Source organism: Nicotiana tabacum, chromosome 15 (assembly GCF_000715075.1).
Source record: "Nicotiana tabacum cultivar K326 chromosome 15, ASM71507v2, whole genome shotgun sequence".
In the NCBI taxonomy this organism is placed as follows: Eukaryota; Viridiplantae; Streptophyta; class Magnoliopsida; order Solanales; family Solanaceae; genus Nicotiana; species Nicotiana tabacum.
In genome coordinates, this window is record NC_134094.1 from 22,437,178 (window position 1) to 22,461,181 (window position 24,004).

Here is a 24,004-nt window from a genome sequence, read left to right on the forward strand (position 1 = left end):
TATCCATACCAACTCACCAACAACTTTCCTGATTGACCTATACTCTGCTTCTGTAGAAGATAGTGAGATAGTAGTTTGTTTCTTTGACTTCCAACTAATAGGGCTATCCCCAAGAAACACAATATACCCACTCACAGATTTTCTTGAATCAGAACAGGCAGCCCAATCCGAGTCACAATGTGCATTTACAGTATAACTAGGGTCATTGGACAAAAGTATCCCCAAAGTAGGATCTTTCTTCAAGTATCTAAGAATATGTACAACAGCTTTTAGGTGAGCTTCCCTTGGTTCCTGCATAAACTGGCTTAAATGTTGGACACTGTAGGCTATGTCGAGTCTTGTATTTGTTAGAAAATTTAATTTCCCAACTAGCTTCCTGTAGTACCCTGGGTCAGACAACAAGTTCCATTATCACTTCTCAATTTAATGGTAGAATCAAGTGGAGAGCTAACATGGGAGTATGTCAGGTAATCATACTCCTTCAGTAGGTCCATAGTGAATTTTCTCTGGCAAATCAGTACTCCATCAGCCTTGTACAACATTTCCAGTCCCAAGAAGTAGTATAAATTCCCAAGATATTTTATCTTAAATTGATTATGTAGGAAGTCCTTCAATTATGTGATTTCCTCCAAGTTGGTACCAGTGAGAATTACATCATCTACATAAACAGCCACAAAGACTGCTGAGTTCCCTTGTTTCTTGTAGAACAGTGAGTAATCACTAGCTGAATGTTTGAAGCCCTTAGAATGCAGGGACTATATCAATTTGTCATACCATTGTCTGCTAGCTTGTTTTAGACTATATAGTGACTTCCTAAGTTTGCATACTAGATTTCCATTAGGTGTCATTAGATCTTGTGGAACCTCTATGTACACTTCTTCATGTAGATACCCATGAAGAAATGCATTGTTTACATCTAGTTGATAGAGATTCCACCCTCTCTTTACTGCAATGCTGATTAGTGTTCTGACTTTGGTCATTTTCACCACTGGTGAGAAAGTCTCTGTGTAATCAATTCCTGCTTCTTGTGTGTATCCCTTCACTACAAGCCTTGCTTTGAATCTTTCTACACTTCTATCTACCTTGTGTTTGATCTTTTATACCCATTTACAACCTATAGTTTTCTTTCCTGCATGTAGTTCAACTAGATCCCAAGTATGGTTAACATATAAAGCTTCAAATTCCTGTGTCATTGCCATTTGCCATGCAGGATTCATAGATGCCTCCTCATAAGAATATGACTCACAATCATGTGAAATGTTTCTAAGTAATTGTTGACTCTCAAGATGCAAGACATTAAAAGAGACATGTTGTTTATTGTTGCAGAATGCATTGAATGGTGTGGGAATGGTGTGATGTTCAGATTCTGTATTTTGATGTTGAAGAGTTGGCAAGAAATACACATAGTCTTTGAGGTGTGCAGGAGTAGTATGAGTTCTTCCTGATCTTCTTGGATTTGAGGGATTTATTTGAAGATTGTTGGACTCAATGACTTGAGAGTCAGTGATCTATGCTTGTGTGGATGGCTGAGAACCAGGATTATTTTCTGGAGACATGTGTGAGCTTGACATCTGATTAGGTGTTGTTAAACTAGATGGAGGAAAAGGTGAACTAGGTGGAAGAACAGGTGCAACATTATCAGTTACAGGTTTATCAGTGACAGAAATTGATGCATCTTCATCATACATACTACAATCATTTGACTCCCCTGAATTAGGATGGAAGCAATATGGATTGGAATTCATCATATGCAATACAGAAGGGAAATTGGAATGTTCAGGTGAAACTGCAAAGGAAAAAATATTTTCATGGAACACTACATCTCTAGATATATGTATTTTCTTTGTAGCTAAATCTAGGACCTTGTAACCTTTTGTACCAAAGGGATAACCTACAAACACATGAGGTGTGGCTCTTAGTTCAAACTTGTCTCTGTGAGTCTTCTGTGTACAAGGGTAGCACAGGCAGCCAAAACTCTTGAGTTGTGAATATTTGGGCTTTTTGTTGTACAGAAGTTCAAAAGGACTTTTGTTATTAAGAACAGTGGATGGGAGCCTATTTATTATGTAGGTAGCTGTCAGAATGCACTCGCCCCAGTACTTTATGGGTAGTTTGGACTGGTAAAGAGGGGCTCTTGCTGTTTTAAATAGGTATTTGTATTTATTTTCCACCACACCATTTTGTTGTGGTGTGTATGGACAAGTTTTCTGATGTACTATGCCTTTTTCTTGGATATATATCATGGTTTCATTGTTAACAAATTCTAGACCATTGTCAGATCTAATGGTCTTAACTGAGGTGTCAAACTGATTTTCAATCATGGACAGAAAACTTTTAATGGCATGAAATGTATTGCTTTTGCAGCTTAAGAGGTGAGTTCAAGTTGACCTACTAAAATCATCAACCATGGTAAGAAAGTATTTGTAATTATCATGTGTTGATGTATGGTAGGGGCCCCACAGGTCTACATGGAGTAATTCAAGAATTTTGGTGGATGAGGTGGTTCTTTCAGGGAATGGCAGCCTGGTCTGTCTAGCCATAGGGCATATTGAACAAATAAAAGGCTGTTTGGGAGCAAAATTGGCTGGTATAGTAGATATTTTCCTCATTTTTATAAAAGGTACATGTCCTAGCCTATTGTGCTACAAGTAATTGACATTATTTCCAGAAAATGCATAATATATAGAAGAAGAGCTCACAATAAAAGGATCAGTTTTATTGCATGAATGGTTACAATTTACATTGTTCAATGGGCAAGATAGATCATTTACAGTTGGCAGTAAATGAGATGGATGAGTTTGATCCTTTTTCTTACTAGCATTGTTATCAGAAATGGAAACACAAGAATGAGACAAACTAGAAATTGAAGCAGTAGATGGACTCAAGTTTGAATAGTTGTGACACTTTGAACAAAGGAAGTACAATCCACTTCTTGCCTTACCAATTTTCAGAGGCCTCTTCATTAAAGAAGCCTGCATTAGACAAAGGTACTTGTTGAAATTAACCATGCAATCAAGATGCACTGTTAATGAGTGAATTAAAATAAGGTTATATTTGAAACTAGGTACATACAGGACTCTAACCAAAGTTAGTTTAGGACTAAGGAAAGCATCACCAATTTATGTCACTTTCACCTTGTATCCATTAGGCAAGGTGGCAAGGAAAGGATAAGGTAGGGTTATAATATTGGTGAGAAAGGATTTTCTATATGTCATGTAGTTTGTAGCTCCACTGTCTAATATCCATAGGTCAACAATTGAATTTGAACATTTACATATAATTGTTTCAGCTATCTCTTTATAAGTACAACAAGCTAGAATACCTGCAAAGTTCACAGCTTCACTAGTGATCATGTTTGAATTTTTTTCTGCATTGTTGACTTTGAAGTTCTCTAGTAGGTTCAGCAACTGGTTGTATTGTTCCTTTATCAGGTTCTGAAGATTTTGATTATGGTTCCTGCTATCAGCATTTTCATTGCTGCAGACTTGCATCTCTTCATACTGACCATGGACATTTACAGCAGATCTTGTGTTCCTACCCTTTGTAAACTTGAAGTCCTGTGGAAACCCATGTAACCTATAACATTTTTCCTTTGCACGCCCCTGCTTTTTGCAGTAGTCACAGTACAACTTAGATCTATTAGGAGGAAATGCAGGTCTATATGAGTTATGTCATGTAGTATTTCCTTGTGGAGCATAATTGGTTCTGAATTTGTTGTTTCCTGGGCCATTCACATTCATAGAGGTGGATTCCATGACTAGGCGATTATGTGGTCTGATTTCTCTCTGTTTCTCCTCCTGAATAAGGATGGAGAAAGCCTGTGCAATACTAGGTAGGGGATTCATCATTAGAATACTTCCCCTAACAACGGTGTAGACTTCATTGAGTCCCATTAAAAATTAAATTAGCCTTCGATCTTGTTCTGCCTTGTACATATTTGCCTTGGCACCACAGGTGCATTGACATCCATATTGGGCGTGTGCATTCAAGGTATTAAGCTTCTCCCAGAACTTTTTCATTTTTGTGTAGTATCCAGTTATGTTTAGGGTTCCTTGATTTAGATCGTTGATTTTCTTTTGTAATTGATAAAGTTTTGCTCTATTTGTTTGATCATACCTGTCCTCAAGCTCTTGCCATAGCTCCTTTGCATCACTCACGTACTGTAGACCATCAACCAAGTCCTTCGAGAGTGAGTTTAGAATCTACGATGTCACCAAATCATCGCATAGTGCCCATTGATCATAGGTCACCTCTCCAGCATTAGGTTTCTTACACTTTCCTGTGATGAATCAGACTTTGTTTTTCACATAGAGGGCTCTAAGAACACCTCTCCTCCAGGATCTGTAGCCGGTGCCGTCAAATGCCACCGGTACCAAAACAGTCCCAACACTTTCCGATTGGTGCATGTATAGCGGATTGGTCGAATCCAAAATTGTAGCAGTATCCTGGGTATCTTTGTCTCCAGCCATGAATTGAAGTAGAGAATGACAGAAATTTGAATTAATTGAAGATTGTGAGTGTGAATCAATGATTCTCAGGAAAAAAAATTCAAACTACGAACTTCCGATCTGTAATTTCAAACCGGGTGAAAATAACGAAGAAGAAAATAGAATACGAACTGGATGTGGATCGAAGATTATAAGCTGGGATCTGATACCATGTTGAAGATGGAGATCAAAATGATCGACATTTCTCCATTGATGAACCAGGTCAAGCTTCAGAGAAGGTTCTAGAGATTAGAAGAATTGGGGAAAATGAATTGTGTATTATTTTCATATCTGAGAAGTGTATATACACACACGTGTCTAAGAGGGGATTAAAACATGACTACTAATTACAAAAATACCACTTTAACTAACTCAAGTACATAGCTAACTAACTCAACTACATATACACATAAATATTACTACATCAATTATTCTCAATAAAATTAGAATTGGTCTTCATGGAAAGTCTATAAAATTCAGCATCCTCATTACCTATTTTGAATGGGATTTTGATTTGTCCTTGAATACGAAAAGATTTGCCTAGTATTGTTATTGTCTTTTGTTGCGTGTTATGAACACCTATATACAATCCTTCAAGAGGAACTTCTGCGAAGGAACTTCCGAGCTGATATTCAATATTTCTAATGGGGTTCGACTAAATCCAAATTTGTACAGGAAAGTTTTACGTTGGGTAAATTGCTCCCTAATAAAGATAACTTCATACTTATGGCTCGAATTTGAGACTTTGGCTTAAAAATAAAAAAAGTATTTACCACCCCACCATAACTCGTTGGTTAAACCAAAGAGATCCTTGAAATTATTTAGACTCATATTTTCAATCTGTTTGAAAGAGGCACATACGACAGCAAGTGACACAAGGAATGTCGCACAAGGAGGATACGATACCTGGGTACTAATTAATGTGTTAAGATCACCAAAGAGAATGAAAATTTTCAAAATTATCCTTATTTTGGTGATCGTGGACACCCCTGGAGTTTTATTGTTCAAAGTTTAAAATCCCACCCTTCTTTTTTTTGTTGGTATAACTATCATTTTGCAAAGACCAATTCTTAAATTTTTATTCTTGTTTATATTTGTTCTTCTTTCTCTTTCCCCATTTTCTTGCCTAAAGTTTGACTAACCTAATTAACATTATACGATACGTAGAAATTGGGCTGTTTCATTGGATTTGAGCAAGTTCACAACGATTTTGTATTTATATAGAGAATTAGTGAAATTATCTATGTTCTTACACATCCATAAAATGAATTGAGTTGAACAAATTTCAGTGAGATATTAATATTAACAATTCACTTATAAATAAGGTGGGAGAAATAAAAGTCTTTTTCTTTTGATTCTTTTCCGTAATTTTAGTTTCAAAAGAAAAATGGCTTGTGTAATATCATGCCCAAGACTAATGTAGGACCATATATAAGGAGACATTAAATTGATTAGCTCAACTATGTAAAAGGTAGTACAAAAAAGTTTAATTTCAGTAAATAGTAGAAAACTTCACGTTGACGTACATGTAATAATCATTGTGATTTAGAAAATTTTTTGGAAAAGATCAAATGAGTTTGATTTGATTTGTACGTCTAGCGAATTGAAATCATTAATTTTGGGTAAGAATTTGTCGGTGTTTATATCGATCTAATAATTACATGGCACATTCTCATATAATATTTTTATCGCTGAGTTATAGTTAATTGACATAATCTTGCTTTAATTGATTTTGGATAAAAATTTATACGTTTTTTATATTTATAACAATCGTACATGACACGTGTTCGTATACATTTTTTTTATGACAACAACAACAACCCAGTATAATCCCACTAATGGTGTCTAGAGAGGGTAGTGTGTACGCAGACTTTACCCCTACCTTGGGTAGAGAAACTGTTTTCGATAGACCCTCGGCTCCCTCCCTCCAAGAACTCCCCACCTTGCTCTTGGGGTGACTCAAACTCACAACCTCTCTATAGCATACTTAATAAATATATATTTATTATAAATAGAATTGTATTTAAAGTGAATGTCTATATTTTAGAGAGATTTTAGGGTTTGTTACTTTGTGGCTAAGTCACTTTTCCCCTATAAATAATGGGGTACCTTGTAATTCATCCAAAATCAATAAGCATTCTCTTTCTCTACTTTTCTCTGTAATACTCTTTTTCTTCTTTTAATGTTATAGTGCTCAACTTATACATAATATTGAGCATAATGATTATCAATTGTTCCATGAACTTCCTTCACGAATAAATTCTGGATTTAAGGTAAATATTTTATCTTATTTTTATCTTTTAAGTTCTTGAAATTCTATAATTTGATTTTGAATACAAGTAAAGACAATAAATTTTGATTATAACTCTAATAGAGTTTGTAAGAAATAATAATCACCCGAAGTGGTAAAAATTTTATGTCTTGTCATGATCAAATTCATGTATGATTGTGAGAACAATAAGGATTCTCGAAATAATCCTTCACTCTGTGAAAGTAATATTTGTCATCGATTTGACATAAGATTTTATAAAATATATATAGATGATTATGGTTCATTCATGATGTGAATGTGACAACATGTGATTTATGAACAAATATTCATTCTTGAAAGAATATGAATGTGCTAGTGGTAGTGAATATACCACACTAACCTCTAGAAAGAAGTTTGAGATGAAATAAGAAAATAATTTCATTATTATGGCATGAATGGTCACTGGTCATATACCTATTGTGATTATGCCAAAATATTATGGCAACATGATTATTACAGGGCAAAAGTAATAGAAGCAATATATCTTGCCTATATTTTGACCATGGCCATAATGGTATAACTTTCTCCTTGAAAGAGATATTCAACATATGGATGTTGATGAATATGTGGCAGTACAAAATTAATCGAAAGCTTTAGAAGAGCCAATTATACTATTTTGGAGAAATAAAATTGATTATCAATAAGGTATTAAGTCGTAGTAAGTCTCAAAGAAACTTATTGAGTTTCTAAAGTATTCGCGAAAGCGGTTGGTTATATTGAGATTATAAATAAAGGAAATATTCAATATCTTTATATTACTATAACTGTAGCGAGGTAATATGTATATGAAAACTACCCGCTTTATTGCCTGATTTATACTACACAAATAAAAAATATGGTAAAATTACATGACACAGTAAACTAGATATTTATTGATATAAAAACTCATGTCATAGTAAACTTGGAGTTAAATTAACAATTGCACATGTCATGATGTAAACCTGAAGTTTACTGATACATTAAATTTTATCAAGCATGGTCTATTGAGCAATTTTGATTTAAGTATGATGTGCAAAAATAAATGAGAATTCACATGGGTAAGTGTTGAAGAAGATTTTTCATGAATTTTCTTTTGTTGCTTGTTCTTATTAATTAATAGACCAACTAAAATTAAAATTGAATCCCATGCATGCTGAAAATATCAAAGGAGAATATATGCTCATTCACCTACCATGTGTATCACATAAGATGCATTTATGAGATGATTACATGTGCGATTACTATTAACTGGCAACATGGTGTTTGCGAGGTAACTTGCTCAATAATTTAATTTAGACCATAATTTTCAGATTTTCTATTCAAGAAAGTTCATCTTGATAAGTTGGTTTACATCACAGTTGGTTTAGCAAAATAATTTATTGAGTGACTCCACTGAATAGCTAAACTATTGCTTCTAAGAACAAAGTTAACTATATCAGTTTGATATACATTATATACGAAAGTATATTACATTCTCCCATCACAAATGGTTCAGGGTTATGAACCAAATAATTCTATCTTATTATTATTATTATTATTATTATTATTGATGTGCGGTGTATATTTTAATTAATACCATAACGCACAAAGGTGGGTTTCCAAAGCAAGTTAGTTTTTCTAACATGAAGGGGAAATAAGATAAACAATTGAGAAAAGTTACGTGGAATGAATTATCATTTTTACATCTAGATCCTCGAGTAAGATAATATGAACTTGAAGTTTATAAAAAGATAATTCATATGCAATATATTGTAAAATATGCCAGGCGCATTTACTGACCCAAAGAAAATAACTATATTCTTACTGCAAATGCTCCTATTAGAATAAGTCCTGGAAGGACAAAGTCTATGGTACGCTTAAAGCGTATAGACAAATCGGTTTCAAATAAAATTCTTGATAAAGAAGATGAACAAATGATCATAATAAGGAGACAAGTTATCTAGAAGATCAAATGACATAACACTTCATTAAGTCTTAGGAGAGGTTCAGGTACCTGAAAATATGAATGAAAAGATCTCTATGTTATGTCTTTATGAGAAAAAAGAGGTTGGAACCGATATAAAATGTTCGTCGACTAAATTTATTATAACACTAAATATATATGAAGATCTTAAGTCTGGAGAAACGATTCAAGTAAAATTAGTTTCAAATGAAAGACATAGTTTTGGACCTGCAGTTCAAGCACTTGAAAGTATAAAGTCAATGGTGTGTGCAATTCTGTCTAGCATGACATGAAAACTTGATATGCATCTAAAGTTTATTTATATAGCTTATATGACTTAACTTATATAACAATCTCTAAAGGATTTAAATCGCTTAAAGTATATACAATTTTTGGTCCTAAAATACTACATACTAAGTGCAATTTGTGCACATATGTATCTGGTTATAACTATAAGTATGATAATGTGATAGCGAGAATTATTATCTCTATGGAGATATTGAAAAGGTCATTCCACGATACTATATGAAGACATTACATATCTATCAAGAATGATAATTTCAAGGCGCAACATATTCATTCAAGTTAATATGGTTGATTTGTTTATCAAATCTCTACCAACGATCTTTTGAAGATGGTGCACAAGATTGGAATGCGAAGAAGGCTCAACGATGTGAATTGATTCTCTTATCAGGGGGAGTTAATACACGTTGCACTCTTTTTCTTTATAAGGTTTTGTCCCACTAGATTTTTCTTGCAAGGTCTTTGACGAGGCAACTAAAATGCGTATTGTTAGATATGTGTACTCTTTTTTCTTTATTAGAATTTTTTCCCACTGAATTTTATTTTAGTTAAGGTTTTAACGAGACACATTATCTGTTGAATAGATATTAAAGGGGGAGTATTATAAATAGAATTATATTTAAGGTGAATGTCTATATTTTTGAGAGATTTTAGGGTTTGTTACTTTGTGGCAAAGTCACTTTTTTCCTATAAATAGAAAGGTTCTATTCCCTTGTAATTTATCCCAAATCAATAAAAATTCTCCCACTCTACTTTTTTCTGTAATACTCTTCTTTTTCTTTTATTGTTTTATAACAATATTTTCATTTTAATTAAGTCATTTAATTGTAATAAATTAGTAGTATGATGTAATGTTAACAATCACTCACCCCTAACATTACACAATGCCAAACATGTCCTTAGATACCCCCAACACCTTTGCTTAAAAGTTGAAATCGCACACGGCTCTTTTCTACGTAGACCCCACCTTTCCCAAAACAACAACCTATCTTCTCATAAACTACAATTCGTGTTTTTCTAACATTAATTAATTCCAACTTATTTGGCTAAGACCAGTCCAGTTGTCATCCGCTCATTCGTCACATCTCAGATTTCCTCTGTCTCTATTTAGATAACTTTGTCTAACAGTCACAAAGCTAAAACGAGTCTCCATTATTGCAATTTTAGTGAGAGAAAGTTTTTAGAGAGAAAGTTTTTTGAGAACTAACCAACAACAATGGTGGCGGAGAGCTGGAGCGCGACGGCGAAGCGGTGCGACTCGTGCAAATCGACGGCGGCGACGGTGTTCTGCAAGGCGGACATGGCGTTCCTGTGCTTATCCTGCGACTCCAAAATCCACGCGGCGAACAAGCTCGCGTCGAGGCACGCGCGCGTGTGGGTATGCGAGGTGTGCGAGCACGCGCCGGCGAGCGTCACGTGCAAGGCGGACGCCGCCGCACTCTGCGTCACTTGCGACCAGGACATTCACTCGGCGAACCCTCTAGCTCGGCGCCACGACCGTTTCCCCATAGTGCCATTCTATGATTCCGCCTCCACCAAGTCTCGTGGTGCGGACGAAATTAATCCTCCGCCTCCCGAGACGGAGGAAGAGGCGGAGGCGGAGTCGTGGCTACTACAAGCGCCGAATAATAATGCGCAAGGAATTGAGTATAAATCAGCGGAATATTTGTTTAGCGATGTGGATCCGTATGTGGAAATGGATATGATAACGGATCAGAAACCGTGTACTGATATTCAACTTCATGTTCAGGAGTATAAGGATGATTGTGTTGTGCCTCATGTACAGAACAAAAATGAGATCCATTTGCAAGGTCCAGTTGTTAATGGATACCCGACATATGAAATGGACTTCTCTGGATCTAAACCTTTCATGTACAACTTCAGTTCTCAATCCATTAGCCAAAGTGTATGTCTCTCTTCTCCTTTTCACCTTAATTCTATATAGTACTGTACTCTAATATTTTACACAATTAAATTACTTAAAATACCATAACATAACTATTTATGACAAATATTAATTGGAAAAATTGTTTTAAAACATAATATAATATTACTCAAAGGAAAGTAAAACACAACATATTACTTTAGAGTCCTAATGAAATGACGGATAGTATTAATGGAGTGACGAATTGGTTTAGTATAATATTCATTCCTACAGCTAAGTACTTAATTAAGACTAAAAGCTAGTAGCGGGACTTTAATTATGTTACCCTATTTAGTAAGTGCGATCAATATGTTTGGCTTTATTAAAGGAAAAAGAAGAGGTGAAATCTTAACGACCAAACTACTATTATATTATATAATGCACTCCACTCGAATTAGTTAGTCGCGATTCTGGCAAGCCTTTTTGAGATTCCTTATTGCACGTATTTGAAATACCGCTATATTCACTGACTATTTAAGTTATTGGTTCGGATTTAAATATTTATATATATTTAGTAAATTTATTTATTAACAAATATATATGGTTTAAGCCAAAAATTATTAGGTTTTGCCGTAGTTTATATGTTACCTCCGCCCCTGCTTGTTTCTCAGTCTAACTCCTCTTTTCTGTTTGTCACTGATTGGGCTAATAGTACTCTTAGATGGTACCAATCACTAAACTAACCGAAGTAGCAATAATCATAAGAGAAGCAAAATTCACAGAAAGTTAAGAAAATGTATATAGTTAAATTTTATTCGTGGTCCTTTCATTAAAATTGTTGTCATAAAGTTAAACTAACGTCTTATTTCTCACATAAATGTCATGGCTATCTCAACAGGTCTCTTCATCATCTATGGAAGTAGGAGTTGTGCCTGACCATAACACAATGGCAGATGTATCAAACACATTTGTGAGAAACTCCTCCACTGATGGCCTACCAAATCCACTTTCAAACTTAGACAGAGAAGCAAGAGTGTTAAGGTACAGAGAGAAAAGGAAGAACAGAAAGTTCGAAAAGACGATACGATACGCATCTAGAAAGGCCTATGCTGAAACTCGACCTAGAATCAAAGGCAGATTTGCCAAACGTACGGAGAACGAAGTTGACTCCCTCATTGCCTCCTCCGACGCTTCATACGGCGTCGTTCCATCGTTTTAGTAATTATGTAGTAGTAGTAAATTGATCTAGTGAAAAGAAAATGAAACAAAAAAAATGTGTTTTTTCATGTTGTTTTGGGTTAAGGAGGATCATAATTATGTGTACATATTAATTTTGTTGTGATTTTATGTTTGAATGGTAGAATTTCGCTTTCTGCCTTTTTTGTGTTTTGTAAGGTAATGAGCTTTTCTTTTTTGGAAGAAAATTAGCTCCACGGAATTACTAATTATGGTATGAAAAAACTTTGCATTTTGCTTTAATATTTTAATTATTTGCTTATGGAAGATTTTGTTAATTAATCAGTAATAGATTAGTAGATTAACCATGTTAGCTCTAATCTATTACTCATTTATTTTGTTGAACTAAATCATTTGCAAATGTTATAAAAATTAGTACTTTAAATTTTGTGATTATTGAAGTAAAAAATATATATACAAAATAGAAAATTTTACCTCCTACAACAAACTATTACACTCTATTTATTATAAATCAAAATAATTTCAAAATATTATTATTTATAGCTACCTTTTCTATTTTATAGCAAAACAGGTATTTATTTTATACCTTACCATTGAGACATGAAAATACGACAATTATGTTCTTTCTCTCTATTCCTTCTCTCTCTATCACCAATATTCTTAATTCTAAATCTTCTCCCTCAAACAAAACACGACCTTTTTGACATCTTGGATTCGGTTTATTGTTAAACTTACTGTTGGCGGTGGCTATTATTTTTATATTATATGCCAGTAAAATCGAGCTCGATATTCGATCGAGCTTCCAAGACTCCCTAATTAGGTCGGGGTCGAAATATCTGTGATCGGGTAAGGTCGAGCTCGAAAATCGATCTAACGTTCGACACAATCAGATAAAATCAAAACATGGTGATTGAGATCGAACCCAAAGCATTATCAAAATTAGCCATCAAAACCATAAGATTTGCCCTCGAGTTAACTGAAGGCGTAACCAATCCTGTTTCTAGTGGTTTCGAAGAAAGTTTTGCCAACTCATCCGACAAGGGTCCATAATTCTCGTCATTAACCAATCATTATGGCAGAAATCACGGAACGACTCAAAAAGAGAACCAACGGACAACAAATCAAGGACTTTTGCCTTTTTTAAAACAATAAAATAATACCTTAAAAGGTAGATCTCCCCTAATATATAAAAAGGGCTTACAATTCATAAGGGAAATTGTAACATACACTTATAAGCAATACATTCTCTAAGTTCTTACTTTTTGGTATTTTTATGTCAACAAAAGAGTATTCAATTCAAGGGTGGCCTGCTTTCCTAAGTTGAAATCATCCAATTCATGTGATTTACAGTTAATTTATTATTATTTATTTCAATTGCCATCTAATTTATCTCTTTGTATCAAGTTAATTCGCGTATCCTTTAAACCACTAATAAATTTAATTGTTATCCGATTTTGAGGGTAAACAGTTTGGCACCCACCGTGGGGCTAAGGATAATAGTAGTTATTTGATACAAACCTCCATAACATACACACACACACTACTTTATACTTGCCTTTTAAAGTGTCTTTGATTTCAGGCTAAAAATGACAAACTCTCAATTAACACCCTTGCATATCGACAACGAGTCCGGTCATCAAGGTGAGAATAACACCGCGACATCCGGTAACGTAGGGCCACCCGCTGATTCCGTTGGAATTCGGATTGCAGATCTGATTGATGTTAATTCACATGTGGCTATCGACACAAACTTGCCTACCGACCCCGAAAATAGCATTCGTGGTGGAGCCCGATCGACAGCTCGAAACACACAAAATATTGAAGAAGACGGGATCAACCTACAAATGATCTTAGAAATGATGCAAGCTCAACAGGTGGTGATAGCTCAGTTGCAGAGCCAAAGCCAGGCACCGAGCAGGGTTGAACCCGATTCACCCCGTGAATTCACCCGCAGAAATGAACCAGTCGGAGTAAGGTCCAATGGACAAGAATCGGGTACTAACCCCGGGATTATAAAGATGCTTGAGGAGCTGACAAAGTGGATAGAATCACTGGAAATGAAAATCAAAGCGAACAACAAAAAGGTAGAAACCTACAATTACAGGGTAGATCAAATCCCAGGAGCACCTCCGATACTGAAAGGACTAGATTCCAGGAAGTTCGTGCAAAAATCTTTTCCTCCGAGCGCGGCTCCGAAGCCAATCCCCAAGAAATTCTGTATGCCCGAAATAGCTAAGTATAACGGAACGACCGATCTAAATGAGCATGTAACCTCTTACACATGTGCCATCAAAGCGAACAACTTGGAAGACGACGAGATTGAGTCTGTTCTACTGAAAACAATTGGGGAGATCCTGTCAAAGGGAGCTATGATATGGTATCACAACTTACCTCCTAATTCTATTGAATCATTTTCTATGCTTGCAGACTCCTTCGTAAAAGCACATGCTGGTGCCATCAAGGTCAAAACCAGAAAATTAGACCTTTTCAAAGTTAAACAGAAGGATAACGAGATGCTTAGGGAATTTGTGTACCGTTTTCAATTGGAACGAATGGATCTGCCGCCAGTCGCTGATGATTAGGCTATTCAAGCTTTCACTCAGGGACTCAATATTCGAAGCTCGGTGGCTTCATAGCAACTGAAGCAGAATTTGATAGAATACCCTGTCGTTACTTGGGCCGATGTACATAACCGGTATCAATCAAAAATCAAAGTCGAAGATGACTAACTTGGGGCCCTTTCGGAGTCTGTTTATCCCGTCACAACCCTCGACAGTGTCCAGAGAGACATCGATCATGAACTAAGACCAAACATGGATCGATATCTGCCATATAATAGAGATCGGATGAGCAGTGGGTCCGGGCGGAACCCCATAAGAAATGAAAGGATAAATGACCAAGGTCGAAGCAACCGAGGGCTCATGATCAAAAACAGCTTCGACAGGTCCATCGGGCCTCAAGAAGCACCGAGGCTATCGGAATACAACTTTAATGTCGATGTTGCCGCCATCGTATCAGCTATCGGGCACATCAAGGATACCAAATGGCCTCGACTTCTACAATTCGATCCAATACAAAGGTATCCTAACCAGATATGCAAATATCATGGCACTCACGGTCATAGAATGGAAGATTGTCGACAGTTGAGAGATGAAGTAGCCCGTCTATTCAACAATGGGCACCTTCGAGAATTCTTGAGCGATCGAGCCATGAACCACTTTAGGAATATGGATTCTAACAAACAGATAGAACAAGAAGATACCGAACCTCAACACATCATAAATATGATCATCGGTGGAGTCGATATCCCACAGGGGCCGATGTTGAAATGCACCAAAGTATCCATCATTAGGGAGAAATGAACTCGAGACTACATACCAGAATGAATTTTATCTTTCAGCGATGATGATACGGAAGGGATTGTACAACCTCACAATGATGCATTGGTAATATCTATACTCGTAAATAAAACTCGAATTAAACGTGTGTCGATTGATCCAGGTAGCTCGGCCAACATTATTCGGTCGAGGGTCGTGGAGCAACTCGGTCTACAAGAAGAAATCGTGCCTGTAGTCCGAGTTCTAAACGGGTTCAACATGGCATATGAAACCACCAAGGGGAAAATAACGTTACCGGTCAATAACACCGGAACCATACGAGAGGCTAAATTTCATGTGATCGAAGGAGACATGAGGTACAACGCCCTTCTCGGAAGGCCATGGATCCACAACATGAGGGCAGTGCCCTAAAATATTCATCAAGTGTTAAAATTCCCAACTCCGGGAGGAATTAAAATGATCTACGGGGAACAACCGGCTGCAAAAGAGATGTTTGTAATCAAAGAAGTGATTCCAATATCAACACTCGCAACGTCGAAGGAACCAAGTTCAGGTAAGAACCAAGAGGCCAAATAACAGTCATCGATACCGGCCACGATCCAACCAGAAAAGCAGGGGACTTATGAAGACGATAATGACGGGGTTCCCCGATCTTTTATAATCCTCGACGACTCCGACGCAACCAAATCATCGGTCGAAGAGCTGGAAAAGTTTATGTTGATCGAACATCTACCCGATCGGAAGGTATACCTGAGCACGAGTTTAACTCCCGAGATATGACACGGATCCCACCAGAGATAGATTGTTTCGCTTGGTCCCATCTCGATATGACACGGATCCCACCAGAGATAACCACTCACAAGCAAAGCCTGAACCCAAATATTAATCCGGTCAAGCAGAAGAGAAGGCCCCAGTCTGAGGTCAAACATGCTTTCATCAAGGATAAGGTATCTAAGCTCCTTAAAATAGGGTCCATTCGGGAGGTTAAATACCCGGATTGGTTAGCAAACGTAATGGTAGTCCCTAAAAAGGGGACAAATGTAGAATGTGTGTAGATTATAAGGATCTAAACAACTCATGTCCCAAGGACTCTTTCCCTCTACCCAACATCGATCGCATGATCGATGACACGGCCGGCCACGAGACCCTCAGTTTTCTCGATTCCTATTCCGGGTACAACTAGATACCGATGGACCCGGATGATCCTATGAAAAAACCTCATTCGTCACTAAGTACGGCACGTACTGCTATAACGTGATGCCATTCGGATTGTAAAATGCCGGTGCCACTTATCAACGCCTAATAAATCGGATGTTTGATAAAAAAAATAGGAAAATCGATGGAGGTTTACATTGACAATATGTTGGTTAAGTCCCTCTGAGTAGAGAACGATTTAAAGCATTTGCAGGAAAACTTCAGCATATTGAAGAAGTACAATATGAAGCTGAATTCAAAAAAATATGCATTCGGAGTCGGATCAGGTAAGTTCCTCGGGTTCATGGTATCCAACCGAGGAATCGAGATCAACCCCGACAAGATCAGAGCCATCGAAGATATCACGGTCGTGGACAACGTAAAGGTCATGCAAAAACTAACCGGGCGCATAGCCGCCTTGGGGCGATTTATTTCGAGGTCGTCCGACCAGAGCCACCGATTCTTCGCACTATTGAAAAAGAAGAATAACTTCTCATGGACTCCAAAATGCCAACGAGCTTTGGAGGAGCTCAATAGATACTTATCGAGCCCGTTGCTGCTTCACACACCAAAGACAGACGAATAACTGTACTTGTACTTGGTAGTCTCGGAGATAGCGGTAAGTGGAGTCTTAGTTCGGGAAGAATGAGGTACGCAATTTCTGATTTATTATGTTAGTAGGACCTTAGGTGAGGCCGAAACTAGGTATCCTCACCTAGAAAAACCGGCTCTCGCCTTGCTAAGCACCTCCAGGAAGCTAAAAGCCTACTTTCAATGTCACCCCATATGTGTCGTAACAACTTACCCGTTAAGGAACGTTATGCATAAGCCCAAACACTCGGCCCGATTGGCCAAATGGGCCGTGGAAGTAAGTGGTTACGATATTGAGTACCGACCTCGGACCGCCATTAAATCCCAAATTCTGAAAGACTTCGTGGCCGACTTTACGCCGGCCCTAATACCCGAGGTCAAAAAAGAGTTATTGATTAACTCGGGGACTTCCTCGGGAATCTGGACCCTCTTCACGGATGGTGCCTCAAATGCTAAAGGGTCCGGACTTGGCATCGTACTAAAGAAACCAATAAGCAATATAATTAGGCAATCTATTAAGACTATGAAGTTGACTAACAACGAGGCCGAATATGAGGCCATAATTGCAGGCCTTGAATTAGCCAAAAGCTTGGGGGCAGTGGTGATCGAAGCCAAGTGCGACTCACTCCTTGTGGTAAACAAAGTTAATGGGACATTCGAGGTTAGGGAAGAACGAATGCAAAGATACTTGGATAAGTTACAGGTGACATTACATCGGTTCAAAGAATGGACTTTGCAACCTGTACCTCGGGATCAAAACTGTGAGGTCGATGCCCTCGCTAACTTGGGACCGTCGGTCGAAAACAATGAGATCAACTCGGGAGAGGTCGTACATCTCGTGAGATAAGTGATAGAAGAAGGGCACGCCAAGATCAACTCAAAAAGCCTAACTTGGGATTGGAGGAATAAGTACGTGGAATATCTCAGGATCGAAAAACCACCCTCGGACTCGAAATAATCGAGGGACCCACATACAAAGGCAAACCGATTTAGCCTGTCCGAAGACGGAACCCTGTTTAGAAGAACATTTGATGGCCCACTTGCAATATGTCTAGGGTCAGGGGATACTGAGTACGTTTTGAGGGAAATCCATGAAGGTACCTGTGGAAATCATTCGGGTGTCGAATCACTTGTTCGAAAAATAATCAGAGCCGGTTACTACTGGATCGATATGGAAAACGATGCAAAGGAGTTCGCACGAAAGTGTGATAAATGTCAAAGGCATGCTCTGATGATTCATCGAGCTGGAGAACTGCTACATTCGGTCTTGTCACCATGGCAATTCATGAAATGAGGGATAAACATCGTCGTCCCCCTCCCACGGGCACCCGGTAAGGCTCAATTTATTTTATTTATGACTGACTATTTTTCTAAATGGGTGAAAGCACAGGCATATGAGAAGGTCAGAGAAAAATAAGTTATCGATTTTATCTGGGACCATATCATATATCGGTTCGGAATACCAGCCAAGGTCGTGTGTGACAACCGGAAATAATTTATTGACAGCAAAGTAAGTAAGTTTCTCAAAGACCATAAGATCAAAAGGATATTATCCACTCCCTATCACCCTAGTAAGAATGGAAAAGTTGAATCTACCAACAAAACCATACTCCAAAGCCTTAAAAAGAGGATAATCGATGCCAAATGATAATGGAAGGAAATGCTACCTGAGGTCCTATGGGCATACCGTACAACCTCGAAGTCCAGTACCGGTGCCACCCCACTTTCTTTGGCTTATGGCACTGAAGATTTAATACCAGTTGAGCTCGAAAAACTAAGCATCAGACTCCGATATGCAACGAAGGAATCGAACGACGAAGCTATGAGTACGAGCCTGGAGCTACTAGATGAAAGGCGCGAAGCCGCCCTTGTCTGGCTGGCCGCCCAAAAACAGCGGATCGAAAGGTATTACAATCGAAGGGCCAACATTTGATACTTAAATACCGGGGACTTGGTACTAAGAAATGCTACACTGAACACCTGAAACCCGAACGAAGGGAAATTGGGGCAAAACTGGGAAAGACAGTACTAAATTATCGAGATCACTGGAAAATAATCGTACAAGCTCGGAATAATGAACGACGAGCAATTACCGAGCAACTGGAATATAACTCACTTAAAGCGATAATACTGCTAAGGTACGACACCGTTCTTTCTTTTATTTTACATTTCAAACTAACACTGGCAGGTGACCAACAAGGGATGATACGAGATCCTAGGTCTGGAAGCACGCTATTCACTCCTTTTACCTTGAACCGGCTTTGTCCCAAATGGGTTTTCCGGTAAGATTTTCAACGAGGCAACAAGTAAATCGTGCTAACTTAGAATTAAAGGTCGGCTACGAACCGGTGACAATGACCACAAAAGCATTCAAGGCCTCTCTTCGGTCACCCCGAGCACTTGGGGGCAATACCCTCGGATATCGACTCTAGCAAGGAAAGAAACTTCGTGATTGAAGGGTCTCGATCAATAAGACTTATTGTGAGGGCCAAACTATCAAATGAACCGTGCCCACACAGACCACTCGAGCCTTGGCGCGAAACATGTATACGTTTACAACTATTATGCACAAGAATAAAAAGAAAACTTTTCCTTGCACATAAACATCTTGCATTTATCAAGGAATTTCCTACACCTGATCCCCTAAAGGTATCGAGTCCAAGGGCCACCCTAATCCGAGTTCGAACATTCACTCTCACAAGTGGACTGCCGTCTGAAAATAATCTCAGGCAATCTGAGATATCAAACCTCGAGGGCACAAAGCTTATTTGGAAATGCCCGAATTTAAAGGCTAAGGCCGTTCCGAGTTAACAATACCCGATGGCATGAATCTTATTTGGCATTGACGGAACTAAAAGGCTAAGGCCGTTCCGGGTTAACAATATCCGATGGCATGAAGCTTATTTGGTATTACCCGAACTAAAAGGTTAAGGCCATTCCGGGTTAACAATACCCGAGGGCATGAAGCTTATTTGGTATTGCCCGAACTAAAAGGCTAAGGCCGTTCCGGGTTAACAATACCCGAGGGCATAAAGCTTATTTGGCATTGCCCGAACTAAAAGGCTAAGGTCGTTCCAGGTTAATAAAATTCGAGGGCATGAAGTTTATTTGGCATTGCCCGAACTAAAAGGCTAAGGCCGTTCCAAGTTAAGAAAACTCGAGGGCATGAAGCTTATTTGGCATTGACCGAACTAAAAGGCTAAGGTCGTTCCGGGTTAATAAAACTCAATAACATGACGCCTATTTGGCATTGACCGAACTAAAGGCTAAGGCCATTTCCGGGTTAACAAAACCCGAGATTACAAAAACTTACAAAAACACACTCTCGGCAAATCATACCGTGAAAAGCATAAGTGTTTTAGGGAAAAGTTTTCGGTAACACCGAATCCCTACTATGCCTAAACACAAAGTAATTTTAAAGGCAAGGTTTCTTCGAACCTTCGAACATAACCTAACTATTTCAAAGGAGATATTCAAAAGGTGTGAAAGGAGAAAGCCTTATCAAAATTTCTTTACAGGAGCTGAATAGCCCCGATACATATTACAAATGCCGAACGTCCTCAACAAAAAAAAGGTACAAAAAACAAAAGGCAAAAATGCCTAAAAAGATCCTAAATGGCCTAATCTTCATTGGGGGCCACGTCATCGCCTACGAGGTCTTCGCCACCATCGGACTCACCCGATTATTCAGACCCCTCAGAATCTTCCTCGGGATAACCCAGCTTCCTGGCCTTGGCTTCGTATATATCGGCACTCTCGATTTCAGCCAATATGTCAAAATTCTGAGCATGGACTCCCTCAAGGACCTCCCTTCGGGATTGCCACTTCGCATGCTTCACCATGTGTCTTCCTTGGTCCTAAATTTCCCCGGCATCGGCCTGGTGATGGGCCACCTTATCATCGGCCTCGGCCGTGACCACGTCAACCTCTGACTTGGCCGCCTCAAGCTTCTTGTCCTGATTTTCCTGACCGGAGATAGTCGAGTTCAGCTGAGACTGAAGCCCCTCGATCTTTTTGGCCTGCACCAAATTTTTCTCCTTTTCAGCCAGAAGCTGAACCTTGACTGAAGCCAACTGATCCTGGGCAGTCTCCTTCTCCGAGGCCAGGTGATCTATGTTCTTCTTCCATTCTTCAGCCTCGGCTTTGACTGTATCCACCTCCCCCGGATCTGCTCGATCTGGTCAAGTTTCTTTTGAACCTGCGGGTACCGCTGTGTCTGACTCATCATGACTAACTTCAAAAACTCTTCTTACCTGCTTGACCAGGTCGACATGCTCTTTCCCAGCCACTTTTAGCTCAGCCTGAGATTTCTCACTAAGAAGCTTGTAAGCATCCTTCTTCTCAGTAAGCTCTCGAGTCTCGGCCTCATGGAGTTTGAACTCTTCCCGGTATTGGAGAATAGCCTCGTGATAAAGTACCGAGGCCTGCAAGCACAAAGAAAAATGTTACGATTATTTACGACTAAATCTAAGTACATAGTACAGGGACATCCAAAGTTACCTGATTCAACACCCGTTGAGCTTCGTTGAACAGGAGGGCACTTCCACCTCGTTCATTTTGGCATGTTCCTCTTCGGTCACCAAGCCCCGAAGATAGCTGGCCACCCCTATGGGGGCAGAAAGAACCGGTCATGCTCAGGAAGGTAAAAGACAACTGTGCGTTTTCGATCAGGATATGCACTCGGGGCAGGGAATCAATCGACCAATTTCGGGCTCGAGGAAGGCCCGCTTGTTTCAGAGGGTGAGATCTTCCTCGGTATCTCTAAATCGCCAAAACCAATAGCATCATCCATGGCCGTCGAATCCACACCATAAGAAAAACCACGAAAAGGGTTTTTCGATCTATGGGCTCCCTCGGTGGGGCGTTCTTTTGCTTCTTGGGCCTCGTTAAATATAGACTCTGTGAACGAGGGTGATTCGACAATCTCTATCAGACCAAGTGCTTCCTGCGGCACTTTTCCCGCATCACGGGAAACCTTAGCTCCTGCCTCCACCTCCGCCTCCACGACATGATGCAAATCGGCCTCGCCTACCCCTAGTTCGGAGGTCCCTTGCCCTTCGAGCTGCGACGACATACTAGCCACTATATCAAAGGCTTCTCCTCCCCCCCGAACTCATCCCTCAATCGATAGAGTGAGTGCGGGGACAATGCTCGACCACTGGAACTTCCATTGGGCTTACGCGCCAATCTTTTCTTTGGCACTTCTTCTCGGGGCCCGGAGAACTCATAGCCTTTTTCCTTTTCTTCTTTTTATCCTACCCCGAGGCAGGGGGCTCGGTAAAGATATCGTCATTCCCGGATGGACGCCTCATCTCAATATCTTTTGGTAAACCTTCAAAAAAGAAGTAAAAGCAAGTTAGAAATCGATAACGCGAAAGGGAAATCAAAGTCACTTGAGAAAACTCTTACCATGAGAATGGGCCTCCCATAGGCCCTTCGAGAGCTCGCACCACGAATGCTCGGAATAAGATCTTTGTTTCACGATGCCCTTGGCCCATTCCTTGAGTCGAGGAACCGCATCCGACATCCGAGCAACAATTGCACCACCGTAAAATATAGATGAGAGGGGAGGGAAAGTAAAGAACATCGAACGAAATCTTAAAAGCAAGATTATACTTATGCTTCATATTCCACTTCTCAGGAAATGGCATATGCTCGGCTGAGATCAACTCCGATGTATTCACTCGGACGAAATGAGCCAACCAGCCTCGATCCCTATCCTCGTCGATGCTCAAAAATGGGGCCTTAGTGGCCCGACGTGCAAGCTTGATTAATCCCCCTCGATAAAATCGGGGGCTATACATGCGCATACAGTGGTCGATGGTGAAGGGACATCCCTCGACCTTGCTCATGCAGAAGCGGAGAAGAATTACTATCCTCTAGAACGAATGATGAATCTGACCGAGGGTCACCTCGAACCTCTTACATAAGGCGATGATGACCAGATCTAAAGGACCCAGCGTGAAAGGGCAAGTGTAAACACTTAAGAAACCCTCCACGTGGGTGGTGATCGATTCCTCGGGGGTAGGGACCACTACAATCTTATCGACTCAGTTGCAGTCCTCCTTAACCTTCTCGAGGACACTGTCGGTGACCTAACATATATACCTCGAGACTGGCTCGCACCGACCTGGTACCGAGGAGGTTTTCTCAACTTTGAAATTAGCTCCGGTTGGATACCCCGCAGGTATGAACATCTTTGGAGGGGGTTCTGGTGTCGGTTCTTCAGTGACATCATGCAAAATGTTCTCAGACGGTTTCGAGGAAGAGGGGTTTTCTTTTTGAGGAACGAATTTTAAAGTCTTTGCCATTGCTTCTAAATAGAGGAGAAATGAAGGTGTTGATAAAAGAGGAGGTATAATTAGCAGGTAACTTATCAAAGCATTCAGAAAACCAGAAGGGAAGAATTTTAAAACTAAGCTTTCAGAAAACCAGAAGATGAGAGTGATGAAGTTTTCTTAAAACACAAGAGCAAATATTTGAACGTAAAAGTTCTAAGGAATGAATGAAATGGGTATGTATAGTTTTCTCAAATGATGGTTCACATCCTGTAGCGGTCGGCCATTAATTGACACACATTTAATGCCTTGAAGACTGGACCGACGGGACGTTTCAACTATTCTTATCACTTACGTCATGAATTCGTCGTCATGATTTATCGAAGTGAGAATTGGAAGCTCATATCGTTTCTCATCATTTACTCTCCAAAAACCAAGAGGATGTTACGTCATGATATATCGAAGTAAGAATCGGAGGCTCATATAGTTTCTCGTCATCTATCTTCCGAAAAATGAGGGG

The 24,004-nt window shown here is 39.1% G+C and overlaps 2 protein-coding genes across 2 annotated transcripts; one reads left to right on the forward strand and one right to left on the reverse strand.

The window, feature by feature from the left end:
• Positions 1–1,508: 1,508 nt before the first annotated feature.
• Positions 1,509–4,469, reverse strand: LOC142169553 (uncharacterized). Its single transcript, XM_075231426.1, has 6 exons — positions 4,296–4,469; positions 4,117–4,202; positions 3,323–3,636; positions 3,135–3,235; positions 2,742–2,972; positions 1,509–2,306 (listed from the first exon to the last, which is right to left on the reverse strand). The coding sequence occupies exons 1-6, from the start codon at positions 4,467–4,469 to the stop codon at positions 1,509–1,511; spliced, it is 1,704 nt and encodes a 567-aa protein (XP_075087527.1).
• A 5,681-nt stretch (positions 4,470–10,150) lies between these two features.
• On the forward strand, positions 10,151–12,373 carry LOC107814243 (zinc finger protein CONSTANS-LIKE 3-like). Its single transcript, XM_016639619.2, has 2 exons — positions 10,151–10,928; positions 11,785–12,373. Exons 1-2 carry the CDS (start codon positions 10,239–10,241, stop codon positions 12,103–12,105), a joined length of 1,011 nt encoding a protein of 336 aa, XP_016495105.2. The 5' UTR covers positions 10,151–10,238; the 3' UTR covers positions 12,106–12,373.
• The last annotated feature ends 11,631 nt before the right edge of the window (positions 12,374–24,004 follow it).